Source organism: Dipodomys ordii, unplaced genomic scaffold, assembly GCF_000151885.1.
Source record: "Dipodomys ordii isolate 6190 unplaced genomic scaffold, Dord_2.0 Scaffold58, whole genome shotgun sequence".
NCBI lineage: Eukaryota > Metazoa > Chordata > Mammalia > Rodentia > Heteromyidae > Dipodomys > Dipodomys ordii.
Window position 1 is genome coordinate 4,415,201 of NW_012267274.1, and position 24,335 is coordinate 4,439,535.

The 24,335-nt window shown below is 42.2% G+C and overlaps 1 protein-coding gene across 1 annotated transcript in view; it reads left to right on the forward strand.

Moving 5' to 3' along the window:
- Nucleotides 1-24,335, forward strand: part of LOC105989711 (chromosome unknown open reading frame, human C10orf90) — a 60,437-nt gene that overhangs the window by 696 nt on the left and 35,406 nt on the right. The window contains exon 2 of the mRNA XM_013021883.1: nucleotides 18-528. Coding sequence (XP_012877337.1) covers nucleotides 18-528 — 511 coding nt within the window. The remainder of the gene's footprint in view (nucleotides 1-17; nucleotides 529-24,335) is intronic.

A 24,335-nucleotide genomic window follows, 5' to 3' on the forward strand; every position in this document is an offset into this window, starting at 1 on the left:
CGGGCGCCCACGGGGAGGACCCGGGGGGCGGCTCCCCGTCGGGCCAGGCCCCGCTGGTGTTCAGCTCCTGTGTCCACCTGCGCGTGTCCCGGCCGTGTCCCCGGGCCATCTACTACCTGGACAAGACCCTGTGGGTGCCCGCGGAGCCGGCCCCGGGGCCCCGCGCCGGGACGCACCGGTCGGTGCTGTCGCTCAGCCTCGACTGCAGTTCCCACACGCCGACGGCAGATGGAGTCGACGGCACGGCGAACGGAGAGCCAAGGGGCGGAGGCCTGGAGCCGGGACCCGGCCGGCCACCCCTGCACCTCCCCGGCCCAGCCTGGCTTCCGCCCTGGGGCCCCGCGCCGCCGCCCGACGGCCGGCCAAAGGAGAAGCCGGGCCCGGGCCCGGAGCGGGTGTGCCTGGGCACCGGGGGATTCGCCGACGCGGGCACTCCGCAGCTGGCCGTCAAGAAGAGGAGAGGAGAGCACGCCGGCGGGCCTGGCGGCCAGCTGTCCATCCGCATTCCCGGCTGGAGCTGCAGGGCAGGTGAGTGGATTGCGGCAGGGGCCCGGCCCCGGGCCCCGCTGGTGCTTCCATCTCGCCTCCTCCTCCTCCCAGGTGGAAACCCATGGCTCGGTGTTGATGTCAGGTGGCACTGTTTCCTCCCAGGCTGTGAGAGGCCTAGCCTCCAATTCTGACTCCTAACAGTGGCAGGAATAGACTGCGGTGGTTCCACCTCCTGCTCCCACCCCTGGGGTGAGAAGGAAAGGCGAAAGGCTCAGCCAAGCCCAGGTGTGTTGGCTCTTTGGCCGTCAAACACCTGCATGTGTGAGACCCTCCAGACTTCTGCAGTTTTGACTATTCAATCACTCGAATACTGTTCACACATCGCTTTCACAGACGTGGTGTTGAGTAATACCTTGAATTTTCTTTTTCTTCTCATCCCCCCCCCCCACACACTTCTGGGCCTTGAACTCAGGGCCTAGGATCTATCCTACTTGAGCCACAGCTCTGCTTCCAGCCTTTTGGTGGTTAATTGGAGATGAGTCTCACAGACTTTGCTGCCTCCTGAGTAAATAGGATCACAGGTGCAAGCCACTAATGCTGGGCATTTTCTAAATGAGGAAGCTTCGCCAGCCAGCAGCAAGAGCAATCCCTGCTTTGAGTTTTGTCTTCTGGGACCACTTGGCTGGTTCTCGTTGCTGTTCTTGCCATCTATGAAACCTGACAGGATTCCCATGCTGGGCTGTCCTGAGACCCTTTGCCTTTTCTTGAGAAGTCAGGGGAGGGAGAATTCTAATTTGGAAAAGAGCAGCTGCATCATCTTCTGTTTTGTTTTGATGCTATTGACCTCAGGGCCTCATGCTTGCTAAGCAAGCACTCTACCACGGAGCCATGTCTCCAGCCTGTTTTTTAACAGGGTCTCACTCCCTGCTTGGATGAGTATGTAGATTCAAGTTAATCCATTTTAGGCTTCACATTATAGCTGGAGTGACAGATAAACATCTAGCTTCTTCCTACTGAGATGCAGTCTTGAAGAGTCTGCCCAGTTTGCCCTGGAACTTTGAACCTCCAGTGCAGTTAGGATGAGAGGCATGATGTACCCACTTGTACAGCTATTGGTTGAGAAGAGAGTCTCACATAAATTCCCAGGCTGGATTTGAACTCAACCCTCCTGATTTTAGCCCCTGAGTAGCTTAGATTACAGGCATGCACTGCCCACTCCAGCCTCATGGTTTTCTTTTCCCTTTTATCTATTTAAACTTCCTATTTTTCTGCCTCATTTTCTTTAAGAAAGATTGGTTTATGAATTAGTGACTTTCCACTTGGGGAAAATATTTAAAGATAATAATAATAAAGTGGAAAATGCAGCATATGCATAATAACCTTACTGTGCAATTTTTGTCCATTAAAGCTTTATTAATTAATAAAAATAACTGTAAAACATTTAAAACTATAATGTGCATAGAAACGTTAAATGATGTAATTAATTTTAACAAGTGTAGATATATTAAATGCTCAGAGATTTTAAAAGCAATTTTGATATGGCTTTCAGATTGATTAGACTGAGTCTTAACAGACTACTTCAAGAAGGCAAATGTAAGTGGCCAACCATGTTCCCAAGATAAACCCCACATCCATATTTCAAGAAACTGCCTAAGCGAAGCACTTGATCTTCCTTATTGACTAAGATTCCAAAAATACACAACCCATGCTGTGTGTGCCACCCTGGTGATACACCTCCCTGTCTTTACGTGGTGTGAAATAATTTGAATGTATACCACTTTTCACCAGAGGAACTTCAGAGCTAACTACAGCTACAGCTCAAACATTCATTGCAGATAGAGGAATAAGAGCAGAGGAAATTTCCCCAAATCATGATTGGATTGGTGCAGAGAAGGCTTTTGGAAATGGCTTTGCAAATTGACAATGAGTCTGTAAGGGATTTTCTTAAGCAAATAGTATAAGCTAACTCTAATTCTCATGGCCTTAGATTAACCATATGTGCTAAGAACAGTCTAGAGTAAGTGTAGTCCGCCATGCCATTCAAAGAAAGCAGCTAGGGGAGCCTTGGTAACTTTTTTTTAAGAGTTGCCAATATTAATTTTCTAGTACAGTGCATGTGGACAAATGACAGGTACTCGTGGAACTTATGTATTTGAGTACCAGTTATAGAGGCTGAACTTGTTGTTTGTTGTTGTTGGGGTATATGTATGTGTGAGTGTGTGTCCGTGTCAGTGTGTAAGAACTGGGGCTTGAACTTAAGATTGTTTTGTGCTCTTGCTGGCTTTTTCTCTCCAGGCTAGAGCTCTGTTCTATTGCTTGACCTACACCCCTACTTCTGGCTTTTTGCTGGATAATTGGAGATGAGCCTCATGGAATTTTCTGTCCTGGCTAGCTTTGAATCCTGATTTTCAGATCTCAGCCTCCTAAGTAGCTAGGGTTACAGGTGTGAGCCACCAGCGTCCAACCTGAATGGACTGGTTGTTTTTGAGCCTGCTCAGGCTTCAAAGCATGTCTATTCCACCTGCCTGACATGGAGTCCTTGAGAAAGGGGCTACTCCATCACAATATCCAAAGCCACTGAGCTTTGGCGGGGAGGTGTCCACAGATTGGGGTATGTGCCTCCAATGTATACAAATGTTCACATACACACACTCATACACACATAGGCTTGTGCAAGGTCTCACTCAGATGCTAATACTCAGCATCGTTCCATGGCATAGAATTCCTGCTTGAGGTTTAGGAACACAGATAGCTCATTGACACCAACGACCGCAGCCTGGCCTGGTGTAGCTGTGTTTTGAGGGTATGCTTGCTGACACGCCAGCCCAACAGGACATTTTAACCTTCGTACAAGTGTACTCAAACCATGGTAGCACTCATGAAGACTCCGAAGCACTGTTTGTGTTTTCCTGTCTGAAACCATAAATGTATCTGAGGCCCTCTTGGCAGCCTGCTGTGGTTACACATGCTATTAGCAGTCTCCATCCTTCCTAGAGATGGAATCGGGATGCTTTTTATATGAAGAATTCCAAAAATTCCTCCTCAGCATCATTCTCTGCAAGCTACATCCTACATGCTGCCTAGGGATTCTAGAAATGGAGTTGAGGCCATTTTAGTTCAAGTCATGGGGTTAGTGGAAAGTCCTACAGATTGCCTTCTTTGCATTTATTTGTTTATGGTCTGTATTGGGCTTTGAGCTCATGGCCTCATGCTCCCTTGGCTGGCTTGCTCACATGTGGCACTCTGTCACTTGAGCCACACCTCTAGCCCTGCTCTGTGGTGCTTGTTTTGGAGATGGAGTCTCAGGCTTTTCTGCCTTGGGCGGCTTTCCTCTGGATCTGATCTTAGCCTCCTGAATAGCTTGGATACAGGCGTGAGTCACAGGACCTGGCTCAGATTATATTCTTTTAATTGCTATATATGTATATAGATAATTGTATTGTTATTATTACAGAGGGGTAACCATTTCACAATTCAGATAATGCATACGTTTCTCATCTGAACAATGTCATTCCCTTCCTTTGCTTTTTCCCTGTCTCCCCCTCTTGCCCTAGCCTACAAATTGCATAATTCGGAGTATAGTAAATAGAGTATAGTAAATACCATGATTGTATTTGTTCTCTCTTCCTCTCTCCCTTTCTGCACCCATTTTTGCCCCCCATGGCCCCCAAGAAGCAGACAAAGGGAGAGGAAAACCAAATGATCAAAAATTTGAACACACACACACATACACACACATCAAAAGCAACATAATTGACCCATGTTTCCATTTTCTGGGATTCATCTCAATAAATAGTATTTCACATGTTCAGGAGAGTTACAGCTTTGAGTTCCTCCTCTCCTGGTATTCTCCACTGGTGTGGCTGTGTATGAACACCTGAGTCATGGTTAAATCATCATATCCAGTTATATTTTAGATCTAGCTTCCACACATGAGCAAACACATGTGCCCTTCGTATCTTTGAGCTTGGCTTACCTCACTTAACCTGATTTGTTCTAGGTCTATCCATTTCCCTGCAAATAACATAATTGTATACTTTCTAATGGGTGAGTAAAATTCCATTGTGTATTTGTGTCACATTTTTTGGATCCACTGGTCTACTCTAGGGCATCTGGGCCATTTCCATAAATGGGCTATTGTGAATAGTGCAGCAGTGTACATGGATGTGCAAATGTCTTCACCATATCCTGATTGGTGCCATTCTGGGTAGATGCCCACCAGTGGTACAGCTGGGTCATAGAGAAGTCCTGTGTTTCTTGAGGAACCTCCAGACAGCCTGCAGAATGCACTAGTTTACCTTCCCACCAACGGTGCAATAGAATTCCTTTTCTTCCACATCCCTGCCAGCATTTGTTGTTTGAATTCTTGATGCTGGCCAATCTAACAGGGGTGAGACAGAATCTCAGAGTTATTTTGATTTGCATTTCCTTTAAGACCAAGGATGTTGAGTATTTCCTCATGTTTTTCTTTGCCACTCTTAATTCATCTTCTGAGAAGTCTCTTTTTAGCTATATTGACCATTTGTTGATTGGTTCATTAGTTTTGGAAGGGGTTAGTTTTTTGTGTTCCTTGTATATTTTAGACATTAGGCCTTTGTCGGAGGTATTGCTGGTAAAGATCTTCTCCCAGTCTATTGGCCGTCTTTCTAATTTAGTAACTAAGTCCTTTGCTGTGCAGAAACTTTTTTTTATTTTGGTGTAATCCCATTTGTTGAGTCTTTCTCCTATTTCATGTACCCCAGGACTCTTCAGAAAGTTTCTGCCTATGCCTATAAGTTCTAATGTGCAACAGTTTCAGTGTTTCAGGTCTGATGTTGACGTCTTTGATCCTCTTTGTGCTGATACTGGTGCATGTTTACAACCAGGGATCCAATTTTAGTCTTGTATCTATGCATGTTCAGTTTTCCCAACATCACTTATTGAAGAGGCCATCTTTTTCACACCACACATTTTTGGATCCCTTGTCAAATTCAGATAACCAGTATATGGTTTTATTTCTGGGTTTTCTAATCTATTCCATTGATCCTCAGGCTTATTTTTGTGCCAGTACCAAATTTTTTTTATTATAGTTCTATAATAGAGCTTGGGATCTAGGATTGTGATACCACCAGTATAGCTTTTGTTTTGCCTAAAATTGCTTTGGTTATTGAAGGTATTTTGTTGTTTCATATGAATTTTGGATTGTTCTAGCTCAGTGAAGGACAACACTGGGATTTTGATGGGAATTGCATTAAAATTGTAGATCACCTTGGGCAGAATGGCCATTTTCACAGTATTAATTCTAGCTATCCATGAATATGGGAGGTCTTTCCATTTTCTGATGTTGTCTTCAGTTTCTTTCCTCAGGTTTTTATAGTTTTCATTGTAGAGGTATTTTTCTTAGGTTTATTCCTATTTTTGAGGCTATTGCAAATAGAATTGTTTTTCTGATTTCCCCCTCTGCTTGTACATTGTTGGTGTCTATTGTACAGAAAGGCTGCTGATTTTTGTGGGTTAATTTGTATTCTGATACTTTCCCATAGTTATTGACCAGCTCTAGGAGCTTGGGAATGGAGTCTTTTGGGTACTTTAGATAGAAGATCATGTCATCTGCAGAGAGGGATAGTTTGACTTCTTCCCCTATGTGATTCACCTTTATGTCTTCCCCTTGCCTCTTGCTCTGGCTAGGAATTCCAGAATTATATAGAATAAGCATGGAGAGAATGGACTTCCATGCCTTGTTCCTGGTTTCAGAGGAGATGGTTTTAGTTTTTCACCATTTAATATGATGCTGGTGGTTGGTCTGTCCTATATAACCTTTATTATTTCTATGTATGTGCCTTCTATTTCTAGCTTCTTTAGAGCTTTTAACATGAACAGATGTTGGAATTTGTCAGGCTTTTTCTGCATCTATTGAGATGATCATGTGATTCTGTTAATGTAGTATATTACATTTATGTATGATTTATGTACATTAAACCAGCCTTGCATCTCTGGGATAAAAACCACTTGATCATAGTGTATAATTTTTTGATTAGCTTTTAAATTCTGTTGGCAAGTATTTTATCAAGGAGCTTTGTATCTATGTTCATCAGAGAGCTTGGTCTATAATTCTCTTTATTTCGTTGGGTCCTTACCTGGTTTGGGGATGCGTGTAATGCTTACTTTATAAAATGTGCTTAGTAGTGATCCTTCCATTTCTATTACATGGAAATGTTTGAGGTGTACTAGTGTTCATTTATCTTTAAAGATCTTGTAGGATTCAGCTGCGAATCCATCAGGACTCAGATTATATTCTTGAATGAGTCTTTGCAAATGCACCCAGAAAGATTGCTAAGATTAGGAGAAATGAGTGTTTAGAATATGGACAGACCTATTTAACTGGTCCTGGATGTTTTGCCCTAATTTTTAGTAAGCATCTTGCTGTCACCATGGAAAAGGGCATTATACTAACCCATACATCTATAATAAGGAAAAATTTCATCATCATCATCATCATCATCATCATCATCATCATCATCATCATCATTTCCCTCCTAATGACAACACACATAGTGTAAGAATCTAGATGCCAGACTCTAGTCTATAATCATTATTTTAAATCATTCAAACCATTCTGTAAATAGAGTATCATTATCCTTTGCCGACCATTTTATAAATGAAGCTTGAAGATTAAGTGATTTGCTGGAGTCCACATGGCCCTTAAGTCCCAGGGCTGAACATTGGACATCTGCTATGTCCTTGCTAGTGACAGCCCAGTGCAGAGAAGTAAGGGCCTTGTGTCCCTCCGTGACCACCCTTCTCCTCTGTCATTGGGAGGCTGTGTCTAAGAACTTCTCGCTGACCTATGCGGCAGTACCAGCCTTTGATGACCAGTGAGCTATAAGCGAATTTCCAATGAAATATATAATAGGTCATGTCATTTGATGCAGTTAAAATACATCAGATCAGAAAATTGCCTCAGAAATCCTTCCCGGTCTGCATGGCAGTTCTTCCTGTTGCTCTGTGGGGTGTCCGGTGTTGGTCCGAAAGGTGCTGTCTTTGTGGGGTACACTGGCCTCAAACATGGTTGGCTTAGAGCCATTGCTTCTTGCCCATTGCATTGTACACGCCCAGCCCAGCTCTAAAGCTTTCTTCCTTCCCAAGGCTTCTAACAAGATACAACACACTCTTCTAATGTTCAGTGCTTTCGGGCAGAGGGCAATGCTCTTATCATGCCTGTTCACCCTGTGTTTCTTCTCTGAGGAGGGCCCCTTTGCAGACAGGGCTTCTGTTAGTTCTCGAGTTCAGGGACTTTGGTCTGAGATCGCCCCAGAGGGAATTTTCTGTCACTAGTGACAAAGATACAGATGACTGGGAGAAGCAAATAAGTGTTGTGTCTGCTGTGTGCTGATGGCATAGTCATCAGGAGTTCATAGTGAGCAAGCTTTGTTTCATGTACACCCTGGGCACACCGGTCAGGACTCCCTGTGGGGGGAGAAGACTCACCAGTCAGTTTTCCCATCCCTCGATGATTTCTTTCTGGCAAGGCCAGCGGGAGTGGGGGCAGCAGCTCGACACAGGGAAAGTGGGAGCACGCTGGGGAGGACTCAGATCCTGGGGTTGCATTTGAAGGAGAGCCTTCAGTGCTTGCCAATGGGCCGGGCGGCTGGGTAGCTCCTCACTGCTCGCAGGTGTGTTGACCCTGCCAGGTTTCCTGGGCTGCTCCAGTGGTTGTCTTCTCGGTGGCACTGGAGCAGATGTCCCTGGACTGCTGATGAGGCATGTGCCCAGTGAGGTTCAGGTAGACAGCCATGAGGTGCTGTTTACTCACCTTTTGTGAAACCCAAAGAATGAGTTATCAATGCATTTATTTACTCATTTTTATTTATTTATTTTTGTCAGTTGTGGGGCCTGAACTCGGCCTGGGCGCTGTCCCTCAGCTCTTCAGCTCAAGGCTAGCGCTCTACCGCTTAAGCCACAGCATCACTTTTGGCTTTTTTCTGCCTACATGATGTTGAGGAATTGAACCCAGGGCCCTCATGCCTGTTTGGCAAGCACTCTCTACCACTGAGCCACCTTTCCAGCCCCATCATTTTATTTAATTAAGCACAAGATAAGACAAGGGCTTTGAGGTTCACTAACAAACGAACAATGAAATGGTTCTCATCACAAGAGCAGGCGTCGGCTGGCTGTGACCCACAGGCTAAAGCCTACCTCAGCCTGCTTTGATTAATAAAGTTTCACTGGAACACAGCCAAGCATCTTCGTTTATACATTGTTCTGTGGCTGATCTTACCCACGGCAGAGTTGACTTCTTTGGAAGAGACCACATGGCTCACAAGACGGGCACCCTGTCTGGGTGCCTGTCAGCTGTCTGTGCAGGCTCCATCTGTCCATCTCTGGATGTAACCAGTGGGCCACAGAGTATCTTGAGCTCCTCTCTTCTGGTGCATCAGTTCATTCAATTGGGGAGCCCTGGTTTTCCATCCCCCATGCTGTCAGACATCGAGTCTTGGAATGTGCAGAAGAAGCAATACTGGAGTGGAAGGGAAGCTCTCTCTCTCATCCCTGGCCTCCACCCTGTCCACTCTGGGTCTTCCCACCCTCCTTCTGGCCAAGCCTTCCTGGCTCCCTCTGATTCTATCTCTATGTTCTAAACACAAAGGTCCTAATGATTCTACCTTGCCATGTAGCCCCACCGCCTGCCTTTCTGTCAGCTAGAAGAGCAGTCACTTGAATGCTACTTGCCAACGGTTGGGGCACGTGTCCAGCCCTGGCACTTCCTGTCAATTTCAGACCAGAACTCCATCTGGAGTAGCTTTCCTTCCTCACCTTACTTACCAAATAAGCTGTGGCACCAGGCCCTCGGCTGGCCTCTGGCTCCACAGGAACCACAGGAACAGAGCTCAGATGTGGTCCTCATCATGCAAGGTGGACCCTTCGAGTGAGACCCATTTGCTCTCTCAGGGGTGTCCTTTCCCTTCTTCCTGCTCATCTCTGGAGAATGGGGTCACCACCAGAGTCCTAGGTACTGACCACTTCACAACCAGCAGAGCACCATGGAACACAGAAATTGGTGCTCAGGGCCTGTGTGCTGGGTGAGCTCTGATGACCTCACAAAGCCTTGAGGTGAGGTCAGCTCTGGAGCCTCAGCAGCTCTGCTCCACCCACCCAGACCAAGACTCACTGTCCACAAGTGGGTGGTGGGAAGTAATGAAAACGCTCGAATTTGCTTTGAAAGAATTGGGGGCATGAGATCCCCAAATATTGTCTCCCTCCTTTCCCCCAGGTTCTCAGTCCAAATAATCAAGGATTGTTCTCGGAAATGCTTAAGTGTCCTTCAGATGGTCAGATTTAATGGTCAGGAAGAGGAAATGTGCACGGAATTGCAAACGTATTTTGAAGGCTTTCAGAGATGTTTGTTTGTTTGTTTAACTCTTGATAAGTCTTGATCAGATGGGGTTGTCCCCAGTCCAGTCATAAGTACGATCCTTATCTGTAGGGACTAAAGCTGCTTGTTTCAGAAACCCTAGCAGGCTCTGTGGATATTGGACCTTTTCTTCTCTTTTCTTTTTCTCAAGCAGTCCCTATCAGTTGCATGAATAGGCCACATCCTTACCTATTTAAGAGAAAGTCATTGGCTAATCTACCATTTGCTCAGATGAAGAGAAATGGAGTCAAGGCCTGAAGAGGACTGGCTGGGTAATGAGACAACAGCAGAACAGCTACCCGCATGCAAATGAGGAATGGTGAGGGTGAGGGGTGTCCACAGGGGTGCCCACGGCCTTGTCGATTGGACCCACCTGCGTCTTAGTTCGCTCTGCCGGTGGTTCACCATGTCCTGTGCTGGTCAATTCAGCATCGGCTCCGCGTAGGGCCTCCATGCTGTTCTGTAGTTATCCATCTTCGGTACAGGCTGAGCTGTCTACAGGAAGCCAATTTTAGGCTGAGATTGGGAAGAGAAAGTGGTTAGTAGTGTGATCGATTCTGTAAGGAAATATATTCTAGATATAAGTGATCCGGGAAAACAGGCTGGGGTGGGGTGGGAGGAATGAATGAGAAATAATGTGTTTGATTCCTCTGGCTTGAAGTTTTTCTTCTTTCCCAATAACCTTAAAGCAAAGCTTAGCTCTTTCTGTAAAAATGTGATTTTCTTTTGTGTGAGTAACTAACTTTGGAGAATAAGAGATGGATGACAATGGTAGAGTAAGCTCATAAATACATCTTACACTGGAGTTTCAAAGTAGTTGGTTAAAATGCAGAAACATTTTTTATCGTGCTATCCCAAGTTCCTTTATTTTTCCCTTTAGAGCACATCCATGTGAGGGTGTCTGTAGATAGAGCCCCAGCCCACAGCTCAGGTACTTTGGGGGCCTTGCCTGGTCTAGGGCTGTTCCAGCCAGCGTGGGAAGGCATTCTTGTCCAGAGAGGACATCAGACACACCTGGGGGGCTTTTCCACTGCTGGCACACTGACCCAAGGCTACAAGTTGCTGTTGCTGTGGTTAAGAGCCTTTTCTGGAGAACATTCTATCTCCTCTTCCATGTGTCTTGATCCTCAGCTACTCAACAGCAATCAGCAGGCTCTTCAAGATTGAGGTCCTTAGAAAGCTCACTGCATGGGCAGGTGCAGTGAGCACATTGCGGTCAAGGAATTTGATACTAGAGTCTGTGCCCTCACGTCACTGTCCTTGCCCACTTTTGCGATATGTGCCTGTGGGAATATTCAAAGTTATCAGCAGAGGATGGACATAGAGACTGGCCCCTTAGGAGCTCGGAGTCTGAAGTTGAACACCAAAGCTTCAGAAATTCTTTTTTTCCTAATCGTTTTTCTCAGTGAATCGGGGTGTTTAGTGTGCAGACATCATGTTTCATCTTCAGTGAGCCCATGTTTGCTTCTTTGTGCTGAGAAGCCTGCAGTAAACAGATGACCATTGTGTCATTATTATATAATGTCATTTGTGTAGATCTTTCAACTCTCCCTATGTTCCAGAAGCATGCATCTTCTGAGCAAGTCATGTTTCCTCTCCTGGAGCTGTGTGTGTGTGTGTGTGTGTGTGTGTGTGTGTGTGTGTGTGTGTGTGTGTGTGTGTGTGTGTGTGTGTGTGTGTGTGTGTGTTATATGTGCCCCAGTGTTGGACTTGATCTCAGATCCTTACCTTCTTGCTTGTTTCCTTACTCAAAGCTAGCACCACATAACTTGAGCTATACCTCTGCTTCTGGCATTTTGCTGGTTTATTATCAATAAGAGTCTCTGTGTTTTGTTGTTGTTGATGATGTTTTTGCCAGTCTTGGAGTGTGAACTCTGGGCCTGGGCACTGTCCCTGAGCTTCTCTTGCTCAAGGCTAGTGCTTTACCACTTGAGCCATTGAGCCACTTCCAGCTTTTGTTTTTGTAATGTACTGTACTTTCCTGTCTGGGTTGGCTTCGAACCACAATCCTCAAATCTCAGCTCTTGAGTAGCTAGGATGGCAGGCGTGAGCCACCTGTGCCTGGTGAGTCTCTTAGGTTTTATCTGTCCAGGCTGGCTTCAAAGTGTCACCCTCAGATCTCATCCTCCTGAGTAACTAGGATTATAGGCATGAGCCATTAGCACAACCCGCTCACTTACAAAGAGAAAGAAAAAGAACTAAAGTTTGTATTTCCACATTGTTGAAAATTCAGGATTATCTTCAAGGATCACCTCTTACGAGTATATGGGATCTGATGGGACATTTTTTTTGTGCAAAAGCCACTCATGGATTTGTCTTATTTTTTGCAGAAGCATATAAGTTGGCTGAAATTATATATGAGAAATTATAAAAAAAGAAGATGATACAATTTTACTTAAAATGGGCTCACCATTCAGGCAGGACATGGAGTCCACGGGTAGGCCTGCAGTTGAATAAAGTGGATAAGAGTCTTCGATGTACATTCAGCAGGACTTTGTGTTTGGGGAATGTTGGAGAACAATGCTTATGTGTTTGGGGCCGGATGGTATATGTGTGTGGGTCATAAGGCGATGACTGACTTCCTCTGGCATCCTCCCTTTGACCCTTATAAGCATACTTGGGCATGTAAGATCAAGTGAACCATCTAAGTGCAGAAATGACAGCAAGAGGGGCTATGAGCAGTGGAGCAGTACATCCCCACTGAGGGGTTGGGCGGGTGGTTCATCCATGCATGGATGTCACGGGGGGGGGGGGATAGGCGAGGGGTACATTTAGAAGTTCAGCTGCTGGACAGCAAGGAGGATTTCGGCTCACCTGCATCACCATGTCAAAGCTGTGCTGAGCATCCCAGACTCAAAACCTGCCTGAGCTGTGGCCCTCCCTCTCCTTCCTGGGCTGTCATTCCTTCACAGTAATACAAAGAGAAATGTGGAAGCTTACTCTATCTCTGTTTGCCAGGGATACCCTCCCAGGTCATTTCTCACTATCCTCCCAAACAGATCACCTGCGTTCTCCACACACATGGCCTTTGGGAATCTCACAGAGCCAAGACTGGCCCACATTATATCTTATTTTCCCCCTTTTAGTCATTTAATAGACAAAAAGGCTTCTGTTATATGAATTTCCTAAAATTTAAAAATAATCATGGTTTTAGTTTTTACCTTTTTATGAAATTGTGTTGCTAAATAGTACATATCATCTGATTTTCTTAAATCAAGTTTAAATTTCCATGCAGAAGATAGGTAAGTTTTAAGCCTTTTGAGTGGAGATTTCAAAAGGATCCTCTGAGCAGAACTGTCTAAGCATAAATACCAGCTTCCCCAAACATATGAAGCATTGGGTATTGGTCTTATAAAAATTCCCATGCCATTTTCACAGGTGAAAAATGGCTTTGATGTGTTTTTTCCCCATAGACAAATGGACTTTTCTCATGTTTTATTTCACACCCACAATGCTTCTTGTGAGCTTTGCTTGTTCACTTTTCCCTAAGCGTTTCTTATTTTGTCTTTCTGCCTATATAGGAATAGCCTTTGTATTTTAATATTTTTTCTTTTTTTGTGGTACTGGGACTTGAACTCAGCACCTTACACCTGAGCCATGCCCCGGCCTCTTGGCTTTCAGTTTCTTCTCCAGGCAGAGTCTTATGCTTCTGTGCCCAAGGTCAGCCTCAGACTTCTGCACAGCTGGGATTGCAGATGTGCTCTACCATGCCCAGCTATAGCTTACCTGTTACTATTTGTGATCATTTTTTTTAAAGACTTGACATTTTAAAATAGTTTTGGATTCCCAGAAAGGCTACAAGGATAGTCTGCATCTGGCCTTCTTACCTTATGCAACTGCAGTCACTGAATAGAAATGACATGTCAGCTCAGCGAGATGGACATCTTGGTCTGAGCAGGCCCTGGCTTTGGGGCTGTCCTGCCAGTTACAGGAGTTTGTATCTTCCCTGCTCTCCACCTAGAGAGGACAGCAGCATGTCTCCTAGCCCACCAGGTGTGCAACCAAGAATGTCTTCATCCAGATGTTGTCAGGTGTGCCCAGGTGTGCAACCTCACCTCACTGATCTCAACTAAGGAATGGCACTGGCTGAGCACTTGTTAAGTGAAGTACAGGCGGACTCCACGTTCAGCTTCTCCACGAATGCCTTTTTTCTGTTCTAGGATTCAATCCAGGATGTCACTTTGCCTTTAGTCCCCATGCCTGCTTGTGGAAATTTTTTCACATTCAGATTCTTTATTGCCTTGGTCTTTCCCCGGTCTTTCCCTCTGTCGTTTCCCAATAGGCTTAGAAGGGCCCTCTGAAGCCTGCATCCTCCCCCAGGCATTATTTGACTCTATAATCAATCCCCTGGGTGTATTCCTTGTGTCTGGAATCCAGTTTCCCTAAATGACTTGCCAGTCATCCACGGGACCACTGACAAGACAGCTCTTATGTCAGAACTGACCCACAGGGCCACCAAGTGTGGAGTTCTTGTTTAAATGGGGCCCCAGCTGACTCAGGTAGCTGTTTCCCTGCAGTAATTTTCCTTGTTGAGTTGTTAGAGTAGCAAACATTGTTTTTACTATCTACAGACACAATAGCTGGGGGAATCTTCTGTAAAATGGACTTCTACGTGTGAACGCGTGGTGTGTAATGTACCTAGTCATTCCAGAATTGAGGCAGGGGCAGACTCTGGCTGCCATCATACTTTTTCAAATGTAATTTTATGTTTTAATGAGGTCCTTCCAATCTGTCCCTATAGTTTATCTGTTTATTTTTCTTTTTAAACAGACTATTGCGAGGCACATTTTTATGTGTACACCCATGTGATCAATAGCACAGGCAGATGGGCGGTATTTCTTTCACTTCAGAAGTTTCGACCTCTATCCAAGCACCCTCTCCCCACCCACATAGCTTCTCTCTGTTCCCATATGAAAGCCCACATACACTGAAGTACACCAGCTCTCCGCTCTGTGCAAAGTGGCTTTTGCCAAGATGAATGCTCTTGATTTCCTTCCCTCTCATTCTTGTGGTGTTCCGTATAGAGATCATGTAGGTACTATGTTTCATTTATCCTTTATTATTTCACACTCTAAATTCTACTACATTGTTCATTTGTTTGCAGCCGTGGGGATGGAGCTCAGGACACGGCATTTGCTAGGCAGGCACTGTATCACTGGAGACACACCTTCAGCCCATTTTGCACCAGTCATTTCCAGGGCAGGGCCTCCTGTTTGTGCTTTCCTGGGGGCGGGAGCCTCTATGCCCAGCCATGGTGGTTCCTCAGAGGCTGGGAAAATAGGTGCAGGCCACTGCGCCCAGCCAGTGGTTGAGATGGCGTCTCCAGAGGTACTTCTTCCCTGGGGCTGGTTGGACACCAGGATCCCTGATTTCTACCTCCAAGGTCACTAAAGACTATAGGCTTGAGCCACTGTGCCAGACTGATGCCAATTGTTCAAAATTTCAGTCCTATTTTTTTGCCTACACATGACATATATATTTGATTTTTATAGAGTGACACTGCATCTTGTAGTTCAGTTAATAACCCATAGTATATACAGCAGTGTTTTTGTACATCCCTTAGAATTTTCTGTAATCATTTTATTCTTGAAAACAAAATTTATGTTGTTATATAGTTATATTGTTGTGAACAAGTTTTACTTATTCTTTCCCTATCAGATAAAATGGTTTTTTTTTCCTTGTCTTATTGTACTGGTAAAATGATTCCCAGTAGAATCTGAGTAGAAGTGACAGTTCAGGACATCCTTGGTTCATTCTTCATTAGCTGTAGGGATTTTTAAAAGGATGTCTACATACTCCATGTATACTGAAGCCTCATGCCACTCTTGTTAATTAATTTATTTTTTAGGTTTTTGTTGGTTGTAGAGCTTGAACTCAGGACATGGGCACTGTTCCTGAGGTTTGCTGCTCAAGGCTAGCACTCTACCACTTGGAGGCACTGCCAGTTTTGGGATGGCTAATTGAAGATAAGACTCTCTTGGACTTTCTTGCCTGGGCTGGCTTTGAACCACAATCCTCAGATCTTTGCCTTTCAAGAGCATGTGAGCCGCCAATGCCTTGCAGGGTGGGTTGTTTGTTTAAACTTTTTTAAATCATAAGATACATGAAATACAAAATTTACTTTTTTTGTTTAATATTCCATGGTGTTGGTGGTATTAAGAGAATTGATGATGTTTTGCACATTGGTCTCAAGGACTCTCTTCCCTAAAGCTCTGTCCTCATTTAACAAACACTAACTCTCCATTCCCTGGCAACCAGTATTCTGTCTGCACGAGTTTAACTATGCTAGGAACCTCAATAAGTAGAACCAACATCTGTATTTCTGTATCCTTTTGTGATTGGCTGCTTTCTCCTTAGCACAATATCCTCAATGTTTGCCTGTGCTATAGTATGTGTCAGAGCCTCCTTCTTTGTTGATGCCAAATAATATTCTGTCATAGGATGTGTCTACTGTATTCGCCCACTGATGGACACTTGGATTGCTTCCTTTCATCTGTATACTACTGCAAAGGGTGTTTCGGTGAACTCTTGAGTTCTTGATCTCAGGAAGTAGAACTATTGCTACATGTATTAATTCCATGTGTACATTTTGAGAGGCTGCCCAAATATTTTCTAGAAGAGATGCAGTATTTGACATTGTGCTGGCAATGGACAGGGGTTTTATTTCTCTACATTCTCACCAAAAATACTTATTTTGTATTTATTTTAAGCTTTTATAATTCATACTAATTGTTATTCGGGGGTATCTCATTGTAGTTTTGATTTACATTTCCCTAATGAGTCCTCAGTGATGTTGAACATTTTTTTCCTGTGTCTGTCAGGCATTCATATATCTTTGGAGAAATGTCTGCTCAGATCCTCTGTCCAGTTCTTATTCAAATATTTTTTAATTGTTGCTCTCTCTGCTGCTAATTTGATGAGAACTTCAATTATTCATGGGTATTGAATATTGACAAGTTCCTTTTAGTCATCTTTTGGGATAATAGTAGGGTTTTTCTTCTTTATTTAATGAACATTGGGGAATTCATTGATTTTCATGTTAACCTAGCTATATATTTCTGGGACAACTGTTTGATCATGATGAATTATACTTTTAAAAATAAATATATTGCAGGCTTCTACATGCAGTTTTTCAGATTTTTTTGTGAGAAGCATTGGTATATTGCTTTCATTTAAAAAGCTTAATTTGGTGGTGGTTTTGTTTGGATTTGTTTCTTTTTGGAAGCAATAAGTATGGGGCACAGGACTTCCTGCCTGCTAGATAAGCTCTCCACTACTTGAGCCACACACCCCTCCAATTCTTGAGCCACACACCCCTCCAAATGTCGTTGCTTTGGAATCAGGAAATAACAGCTTTATAATATAAACTGGAAAGATTGTTTTTCTCCTGTAACTCTGAAGGAGATTTGGGGTTGTTAGTATTATGTTATCCATGTATTAGGATAAAATCACCAGTGAAGTTATAAGGGCTTGAAGTTCTGTTGGTGAGAAAAGTTGAAATTATGAATATAATTTCTTAACCTGCAGCGTGACCAGCCAGGGTGTCTGCCTCTATGTTTTGACAATTTGTGACATTTCATCACAATGTGATATAACCTATTCACATAAACATTTTCATAGGATTTTGTTATTATTCTGCATTCATAGTGATGTCCTCTAATTCCTGATAATTCAGAACTTTTTTCTTTTCTTTTGCCTTATCAGTCTATCTGAGGTTTGTCCAAAAATCTACATTATTCTATTATTTGTCAGTTTTCTATTAGGTTGAGCATCCTTAATGCAGAAATTCAGAATCTCAAATGCTGAAAAATCTGAAATGTTTTGGTATTATACTAGCATACAATATTGTTTCATGTCCCAAATTAATAAAAATACTGCATGGAATTGTCTTCAGATAATATAAGATGTACATGAAGCACAAATGTATCTTGTGTTTAGATTAGGGTCTCCTTCCCTAGATGCCTTAATATGTATGTGAATTTTCCAAAATCCCCACCCAATCCCCTATCTGTCTGGTGTCTGGGCCCAAGTATTTCAGATAAAGGATACTCCAGCTAAAGCTGTGGCTCAGGAAGTAGAGCATCTGCCTAACAAGTGCAAGGCCCTGAGTTAAAATGCCAGTACCACCAAAAAATAGGATAGCAAATGGACACTCAATCTGAACATTCATTTCTGCTCTTAGAGTATTATTTCCAGTGCTTGTTTACTGAATTCTCTTTTTCACATTTTTATTAGGATATATTAATAATACAAGGGGAGGTCCATATATGATAATTCTGTAGATGTGAACAGTATACTGTGAACAATTCACCCCCTCTATTATGGCCCCCTAAGTGCCTCCTGTCTCCCTCCACTTCCAAGCAATGTTTCCTTCCATTTGTTCTCCCTCAAACAGTCCACCTTTTACAGTCATGTCACATCATCATCATCATCATCATCATTTTAGGCCTAGCTTCCACATATGATCACAAATGTAATATTTGGCACTTTGAGCTGGGCTCAGTTCAGTCAACAAGATCTCCAGTTCCATCCATTTTCCTAAAAACATCATTTCATTCTTTGTAGTTGGATAATACTTCGCAGTGTGTATATCTGTCATGCTTCTTCATCCATCTGTTGTAGGACACCTACAGATCCCACAGCTTAGCTGTTCTGAGTATGTAATAATAAACATGGGAGCACATGTTTCTCCCTCTTTTATGTTGACGTATGCTGCATCAGATAGACACCCGGAGGGTCAGATCACAGCTCTATTTTTAGTTTTTTGATGAAAGTTAGGACGTATTTCTGTGTTCGTTGCATTCGTTTACATTCACACTGTCAGTGTAGGAAGATTTCCACTTTGCCACTCCTCACCAGCATTTGTTGTTGGTTTTCATGACTGCCATTCTGATAAACGGGATAGAATCTCAGCACAGCTTTGATTTACTCTTTTTTATGACTCAGGATGTTGAACATTTTTCTACGAATTTATTGGCATTGGCACTTCTTTTGAGAACTGTCTGTTCAATTAACTTGCTTGTGTATTATTTGGATTATTTGTTCTTTTCTTGTTTAATGTTTAAACTCTTCGTATATTTTGGATATTAATCCCTTAACAGATGAACAGCTGGCAAAGATTTTCTCTCGTGCTGTAATTGCTTCACTCTGGTAATTGTTCCTCTTGCTGCAAAGAAACTTTTAAATTTGATGCAGTCCCATTTGCCAAGTCTTATTCTTATTCCCTTAACACTTAGAGTCCTATTCAAGAAGTTACTGCCTATCCCTAGATCTTCAAGTGTTTTCCCTATGTTTTCCTCTTGTGGTTTTAAGGATTAGGATCCTTAGTCTACTTTTTTTTTTTTTTTTGCCAGTCCTGGGGCTTGAACCCAGGGCCTCGGCGCTATCCCCGAGACTCTCTATGCCCTACCACTGAGGCCACAGCACCATTTCTGGCTTTTTCTAAGTAGTTTATTGGAGATACGAGTCTCACAGACTTTTCTGCCCAGGCTGGCTTCAAGCCATGATCCTCATAACTCAGCCTCCTGAGTAGCTAGGATTATAGGCGTGAGCCACCTGCACCCAGCTCCTCAATCTGCTTTCAATTAATTTTTGTATAGAATAAGAGATAGAGGTCTATTTTCAGCCTTCAGCCTGTAGATCCTCAAGTTTTCCTAACAATTGTTGAAGAGACTTTCCTTTCTCCTAAACAGGTTTTAAGCACTCTTGTCAAACATTAGATGGCCTTTGATGTGTGAGGTTGTTTCTGGACCTTTGATTCTATCCCATTGATTGATGTGTGTTTTTTTTCCTGTCAGTGCTGGTTTTGTTACTGTGGCCCTGTAGTATAATTTGAATTCAGGTATTGTGCTACCTTTAGCATCTCTCTTTTTGCTCAGAATTGCTTTGGCTGTTTGGGATCTTTCGAGTTCCAAATGAATTTTAGGATTTTTTTTTTATCTCTGTAAAAAATGGCATTAGGATTTTCTTGGGAATTACACTGAGTGTGTAGATTTCTTTAGCTAGAATAATCATTTCACAATGTTAATTGTTCCAATCTATGCTCATCTAATTTTTTTTCTCCTGTGTTTTCCTGGTGTGTTTATCTTCCTTTTCTGTGGGTAGTAGACCTTTAAATATCTTCTTCAGTATTGGTTGAGTGATCATAGTTTGCTTTATTTTTGTCCATCATGGAATGTTTTTTATTTCTCCTACAATTATGAAGGATAGCTTTGCTAGATATATTAATATAGATTGACAGTTATTTTCTTTCAGGGCTTGGAAAATACCAGCTCATGCCCCCCCTTGCTTTTAGAGTTTCTGTTGAAAGTCTGCTGCTGTTCTGATAGGTTTGCTCTCATATGTGCCTTGCTGATTCTTTCGCACAGCTTTCAGTCTTTGTTCTTTGTAGTGTTTTAAACATAATTGTTGAGGCAAGCTTGTCTTCTGATCTTGCCCATTTGATGTTCTGAAAGCTTTCTGTGGCTAACCATCCCTTTATCAAGATCAACAAAGTTTTCTGTTGCTATTTTATTTAATGTAATTTTCTTTTTCTTTTTTTGTCTGTCATGGGTCTGGGCCTGAGTGCTGTCTTTCAGCTCTTCAGCTCAAGGCTAGCACTCTACCACTTGAGCCACCTCACCACTTCCGGTTTCCTAGCGGTTTATTGGAGATAAGCGTTTCATGGACTTTCCTGCCCCGGGCTGGCTTTGAACCACGATCCTCAGATCTCAGCCTTCTGAGTAGCTAGGATTACAGGCGTGAGCCACCGGTGCCCAGCTTATTTAATGTAATTTGTATGCCTTTAGCTGACACCTATTCTCCTTCCTCTATACCCATGATTTGTGGGTTTGGTCTTTAGATAATGTCCAGAAATCTTGCATGTCTATTCTTATTTCATTCATACTTTTAATTTGTCTCTGGTTGATCTAATTCCTTCAGTTGATCTTTGATCCCCGAGACCTATTTTCAATGTGTTCCATATATTTGCAAGGCTTTCAGCTGACTTTCATATTTGAGTTACTAAGCTTTTGCTCTTCCCCATCTTCCCCCTCCCCCAGATTTATGTATCTTTATAAAATTGTTCTTTCATATCCTGCATTGTCTTCAGTTGCTTGTTTGAATTCTAATATACTCAAACACTTGAGATCTTCTCTAAGATTTAAATAAAAGTTTAGGCCATTTGCAGGTGTTTTGGTAATTGATAAGTGTGGATTTATTTCTATCATGCTGTTTAGCATTCTAGTATTCTCTCTTCTTTGCCTTATTATCTCTTTAAACCATTATTTTAAATCAAGTTATTTTTCATCCTGCTTTGTGTCTCTGTTAGTTGGAAATTTTTTTCTTTACTTCCACTATTTTAGTGACAAGCTAGAACTTGAAACATGAATTTAACCAATCCTGAAATGAATCACATTTTTTTTCTCCCTCACTGTGTTGACTCATGGGACATCTTCAACCCCATCATCTCACTAAGGCTATTGCACATCTTAGTTTTATCCTTGTGTTGGTTTGTTTTCTGGCAAATTATTGTTTTTATACACTATTTACATGTACCCCGTGATTGCCATTGTGTGTGCTTCTGTGCACATTCGATTTTATTTTCTGATGTCAGCTGTCCATTGACATGTCACACTTTACATCATATGTTAAAATGGAGAACTGTGGGAAATAAACAGTCTCTTTGGGGGAAGAAAGAATTCTAAAACCATAGTTATTTTACCATTTTCTTAAAAATCTTGACACTGCACACCATTCTATTTTGAAAAAGATTTCCTCTTGGTTCTTTGAAAACAGTATCTTAGTGTTTTTGGCTTTTGAAATCTTGACTTATTCAACTACCTTTTGGAGCTGGTGTGGGGTTAAACCCAAGGCCTCCAGCTTGCTTCACATTCTTGCTATGACTGACCTTCTATAACTTAAGACACAACTTCAGCTAGCATTTTGCTGGTTGATTGGAGATGGCGTCTTATGGACTTTTCTGCCTGTGGTGGCTTCAAACTGCCATGCTCCATGTCTCAGACTCTTGAGTAGCTAAGATTACCAAAGAAAGCCACCAGCACTAGGCATACAAGTAGACTTAATAGTATGCTGTGGTCTGTTCATGCTGCTGTAACAAGGTACTAAGTATTTTCCTTTTGTCATAGAGAATGGAGCTGTAATTATGTCATACTTAGAGTTTTTCTTTGGGGCTATATTTAAGATCTTCTCTTTGTGTTTGGTGTTATGCTTCGTAGTCATGTATTTAAATATGGATTTCATCTTGATGTGCTGTGATTCATGATTCTGATTGTTTTTATTTATCAGTTCTGAGAACTACTCAGACTATTACTTCCTTTCAGGATTTTTGTTCGATGTTTTATATGGTCTCATTCTATTTTACTCTCTCCTAAATTATCTCCACATTTTCAATCTCTTTGACTTTAGGTTTATATTCTACTTTTTAGGTTTATATTCTACTTCAGTAATTATACTTTTAGGTGAATCAAAAGTCAGTTTTTAATCTCACTGTATTTTTCTAGAAGTGGTTTTTAGTTCTTTTGGCACTCATTCTAGCCATTTTTCTAGACTCTTGTTTATTACCCATACTTTTAAATCTTTTAAGTCTTTAAATACATTAGTTATTTTTATACTCTGCATTTGTAATTTATAATATCCAAGGTATAAATATAAATCTTGAACCTACAGTATGCCTTCTCTGCTTATTATAATAGTTGTTCCTTGTATGTGTTGTGACTTTTACTCTGTGTACACACACACACACACACACACACACACACACGATTCTATATAATGATTCTAAGTTCATGTTTACTGGAAATTTCTGGAATGAGGGAAGTTCCTACAGAAGAATTCCCATGCTTTGCTCCGTGGGGCTCACTCCTCACTCTGCAAAGTTTTCAGCTTGTGGTTGTTCACACTAAGTAGGCTATGTGGACTTTGGCATCATCCCCAACAGGGAACTAGTTGTAGAGGTTTCTCACATTTTCTTGTCCAGAGTTTTGTTTCCTGGCCTCTGCTTGGCCTCACATCCCAAACTCTATGTGATCAGACATCCCCTCCCACAAAAGCAAGATTGTTCTGCAGTTTTCTTCCTGACCCTGCTGTTTCTTTGCTTCCTAAATTTTAAAGTGCATACTTAAATTTTATTTCCAAGGGTTTAGTTGCTTCATTATAGGAGAGTTTAGGGATACCTACTCTACCATATTGCAGGAAATAATAGCTTTTGTGTTTATTTGTTCCACTATTATCTTGTAATAATGACCACCTATTTTTAAATTTAGAATATTTGAAGTTTTTAAGACATTAAATTTGTTTCATAAGTCTATTGTCTTTACAAAATTCATTTTCCTGTATATGCACTTTTTTTTGTCATTGTTGTTGTTCTGTTTTGTTTGTTGGTCATGAAGCGTGAATTCAGGGCCTGGGCACTATCTCTCAGCTTAAAAAAATTGTTATTGTAAAGTTGATATTCCAAGGGCTTACAGTTCCAGGAGTCAGGTTATGAGCACTTTTCTTTTTGAACATTGTCATCCCTCCCCTCACTTTCTCCCAGCCCCGACAAGTTTTATCATTCATTTTGAACATTTGTTTACCCTTTGTCCCACCACTTCTGCGCCCCTCCCTTACCTGCCCCCAAACAGATAAACTTACAAGACAAAAGGTACAGAAAAGAAAAACAGCAACAAAGGAGAAAACAAAATACCCCTTGTTTCCATTTCCTGGAGTTCATTTTGATAAATACCATTGTATATGATCATGTGCCCATAGCTATTGAGCCTTTGTGATCCTCTCTTCAGAATAGCCTCCTTTGCTCTCACTGTGAATGTCTAGAGTAATGTATAATTTATCATGTCCAAGTATATTTTTTATGTCTTACCATCCAGAGTGTTTACTTTTAGATTTATAGGCACAGTTTATTTACAACAAATTAGGGAAACCTATGTTTCTTTGGGTCTGGCTTACTCCACTGAATGTAATTTTTTCTAACTCTTTCCATTTCTGTATGAAAGGTGCAATGTCATTCTTTTTGATGGAAGCATAGAAAACTGTTGTGTATATATACCACATTTTCTTGATTTTTATGTTAACTGAGTGGCATCTGGGTTGATTCCATATCTTAGCTATGGTAAACAATGCTACAATGAACATGGTCATGCTAGTGGTGTTAGTGTAGCTTGGTTTGTAATCAATTGGATAAATGCCTAGGAGTGGAATTGCTGGGTCATAGAGAAGCTCTATGTTTAGTTTTTTAAGGACCCTACATACTGCTTTCCAGAGAGGTTGAACAAGTTTACATTCCCACTTACAGTGTAGTAACATTCCCTTTTGGTCACATTCTCACCAGCATGTGTATTGTTAGTTTTCTTGACATTGACCATTCTAACTGGGGTGAGGCAGAATCTTAGTGTTGCTTTGATTTGCATTCTTTTATGGCCAGAGATGTTGAACATTCTTTATGTGTCTATTGATTTCT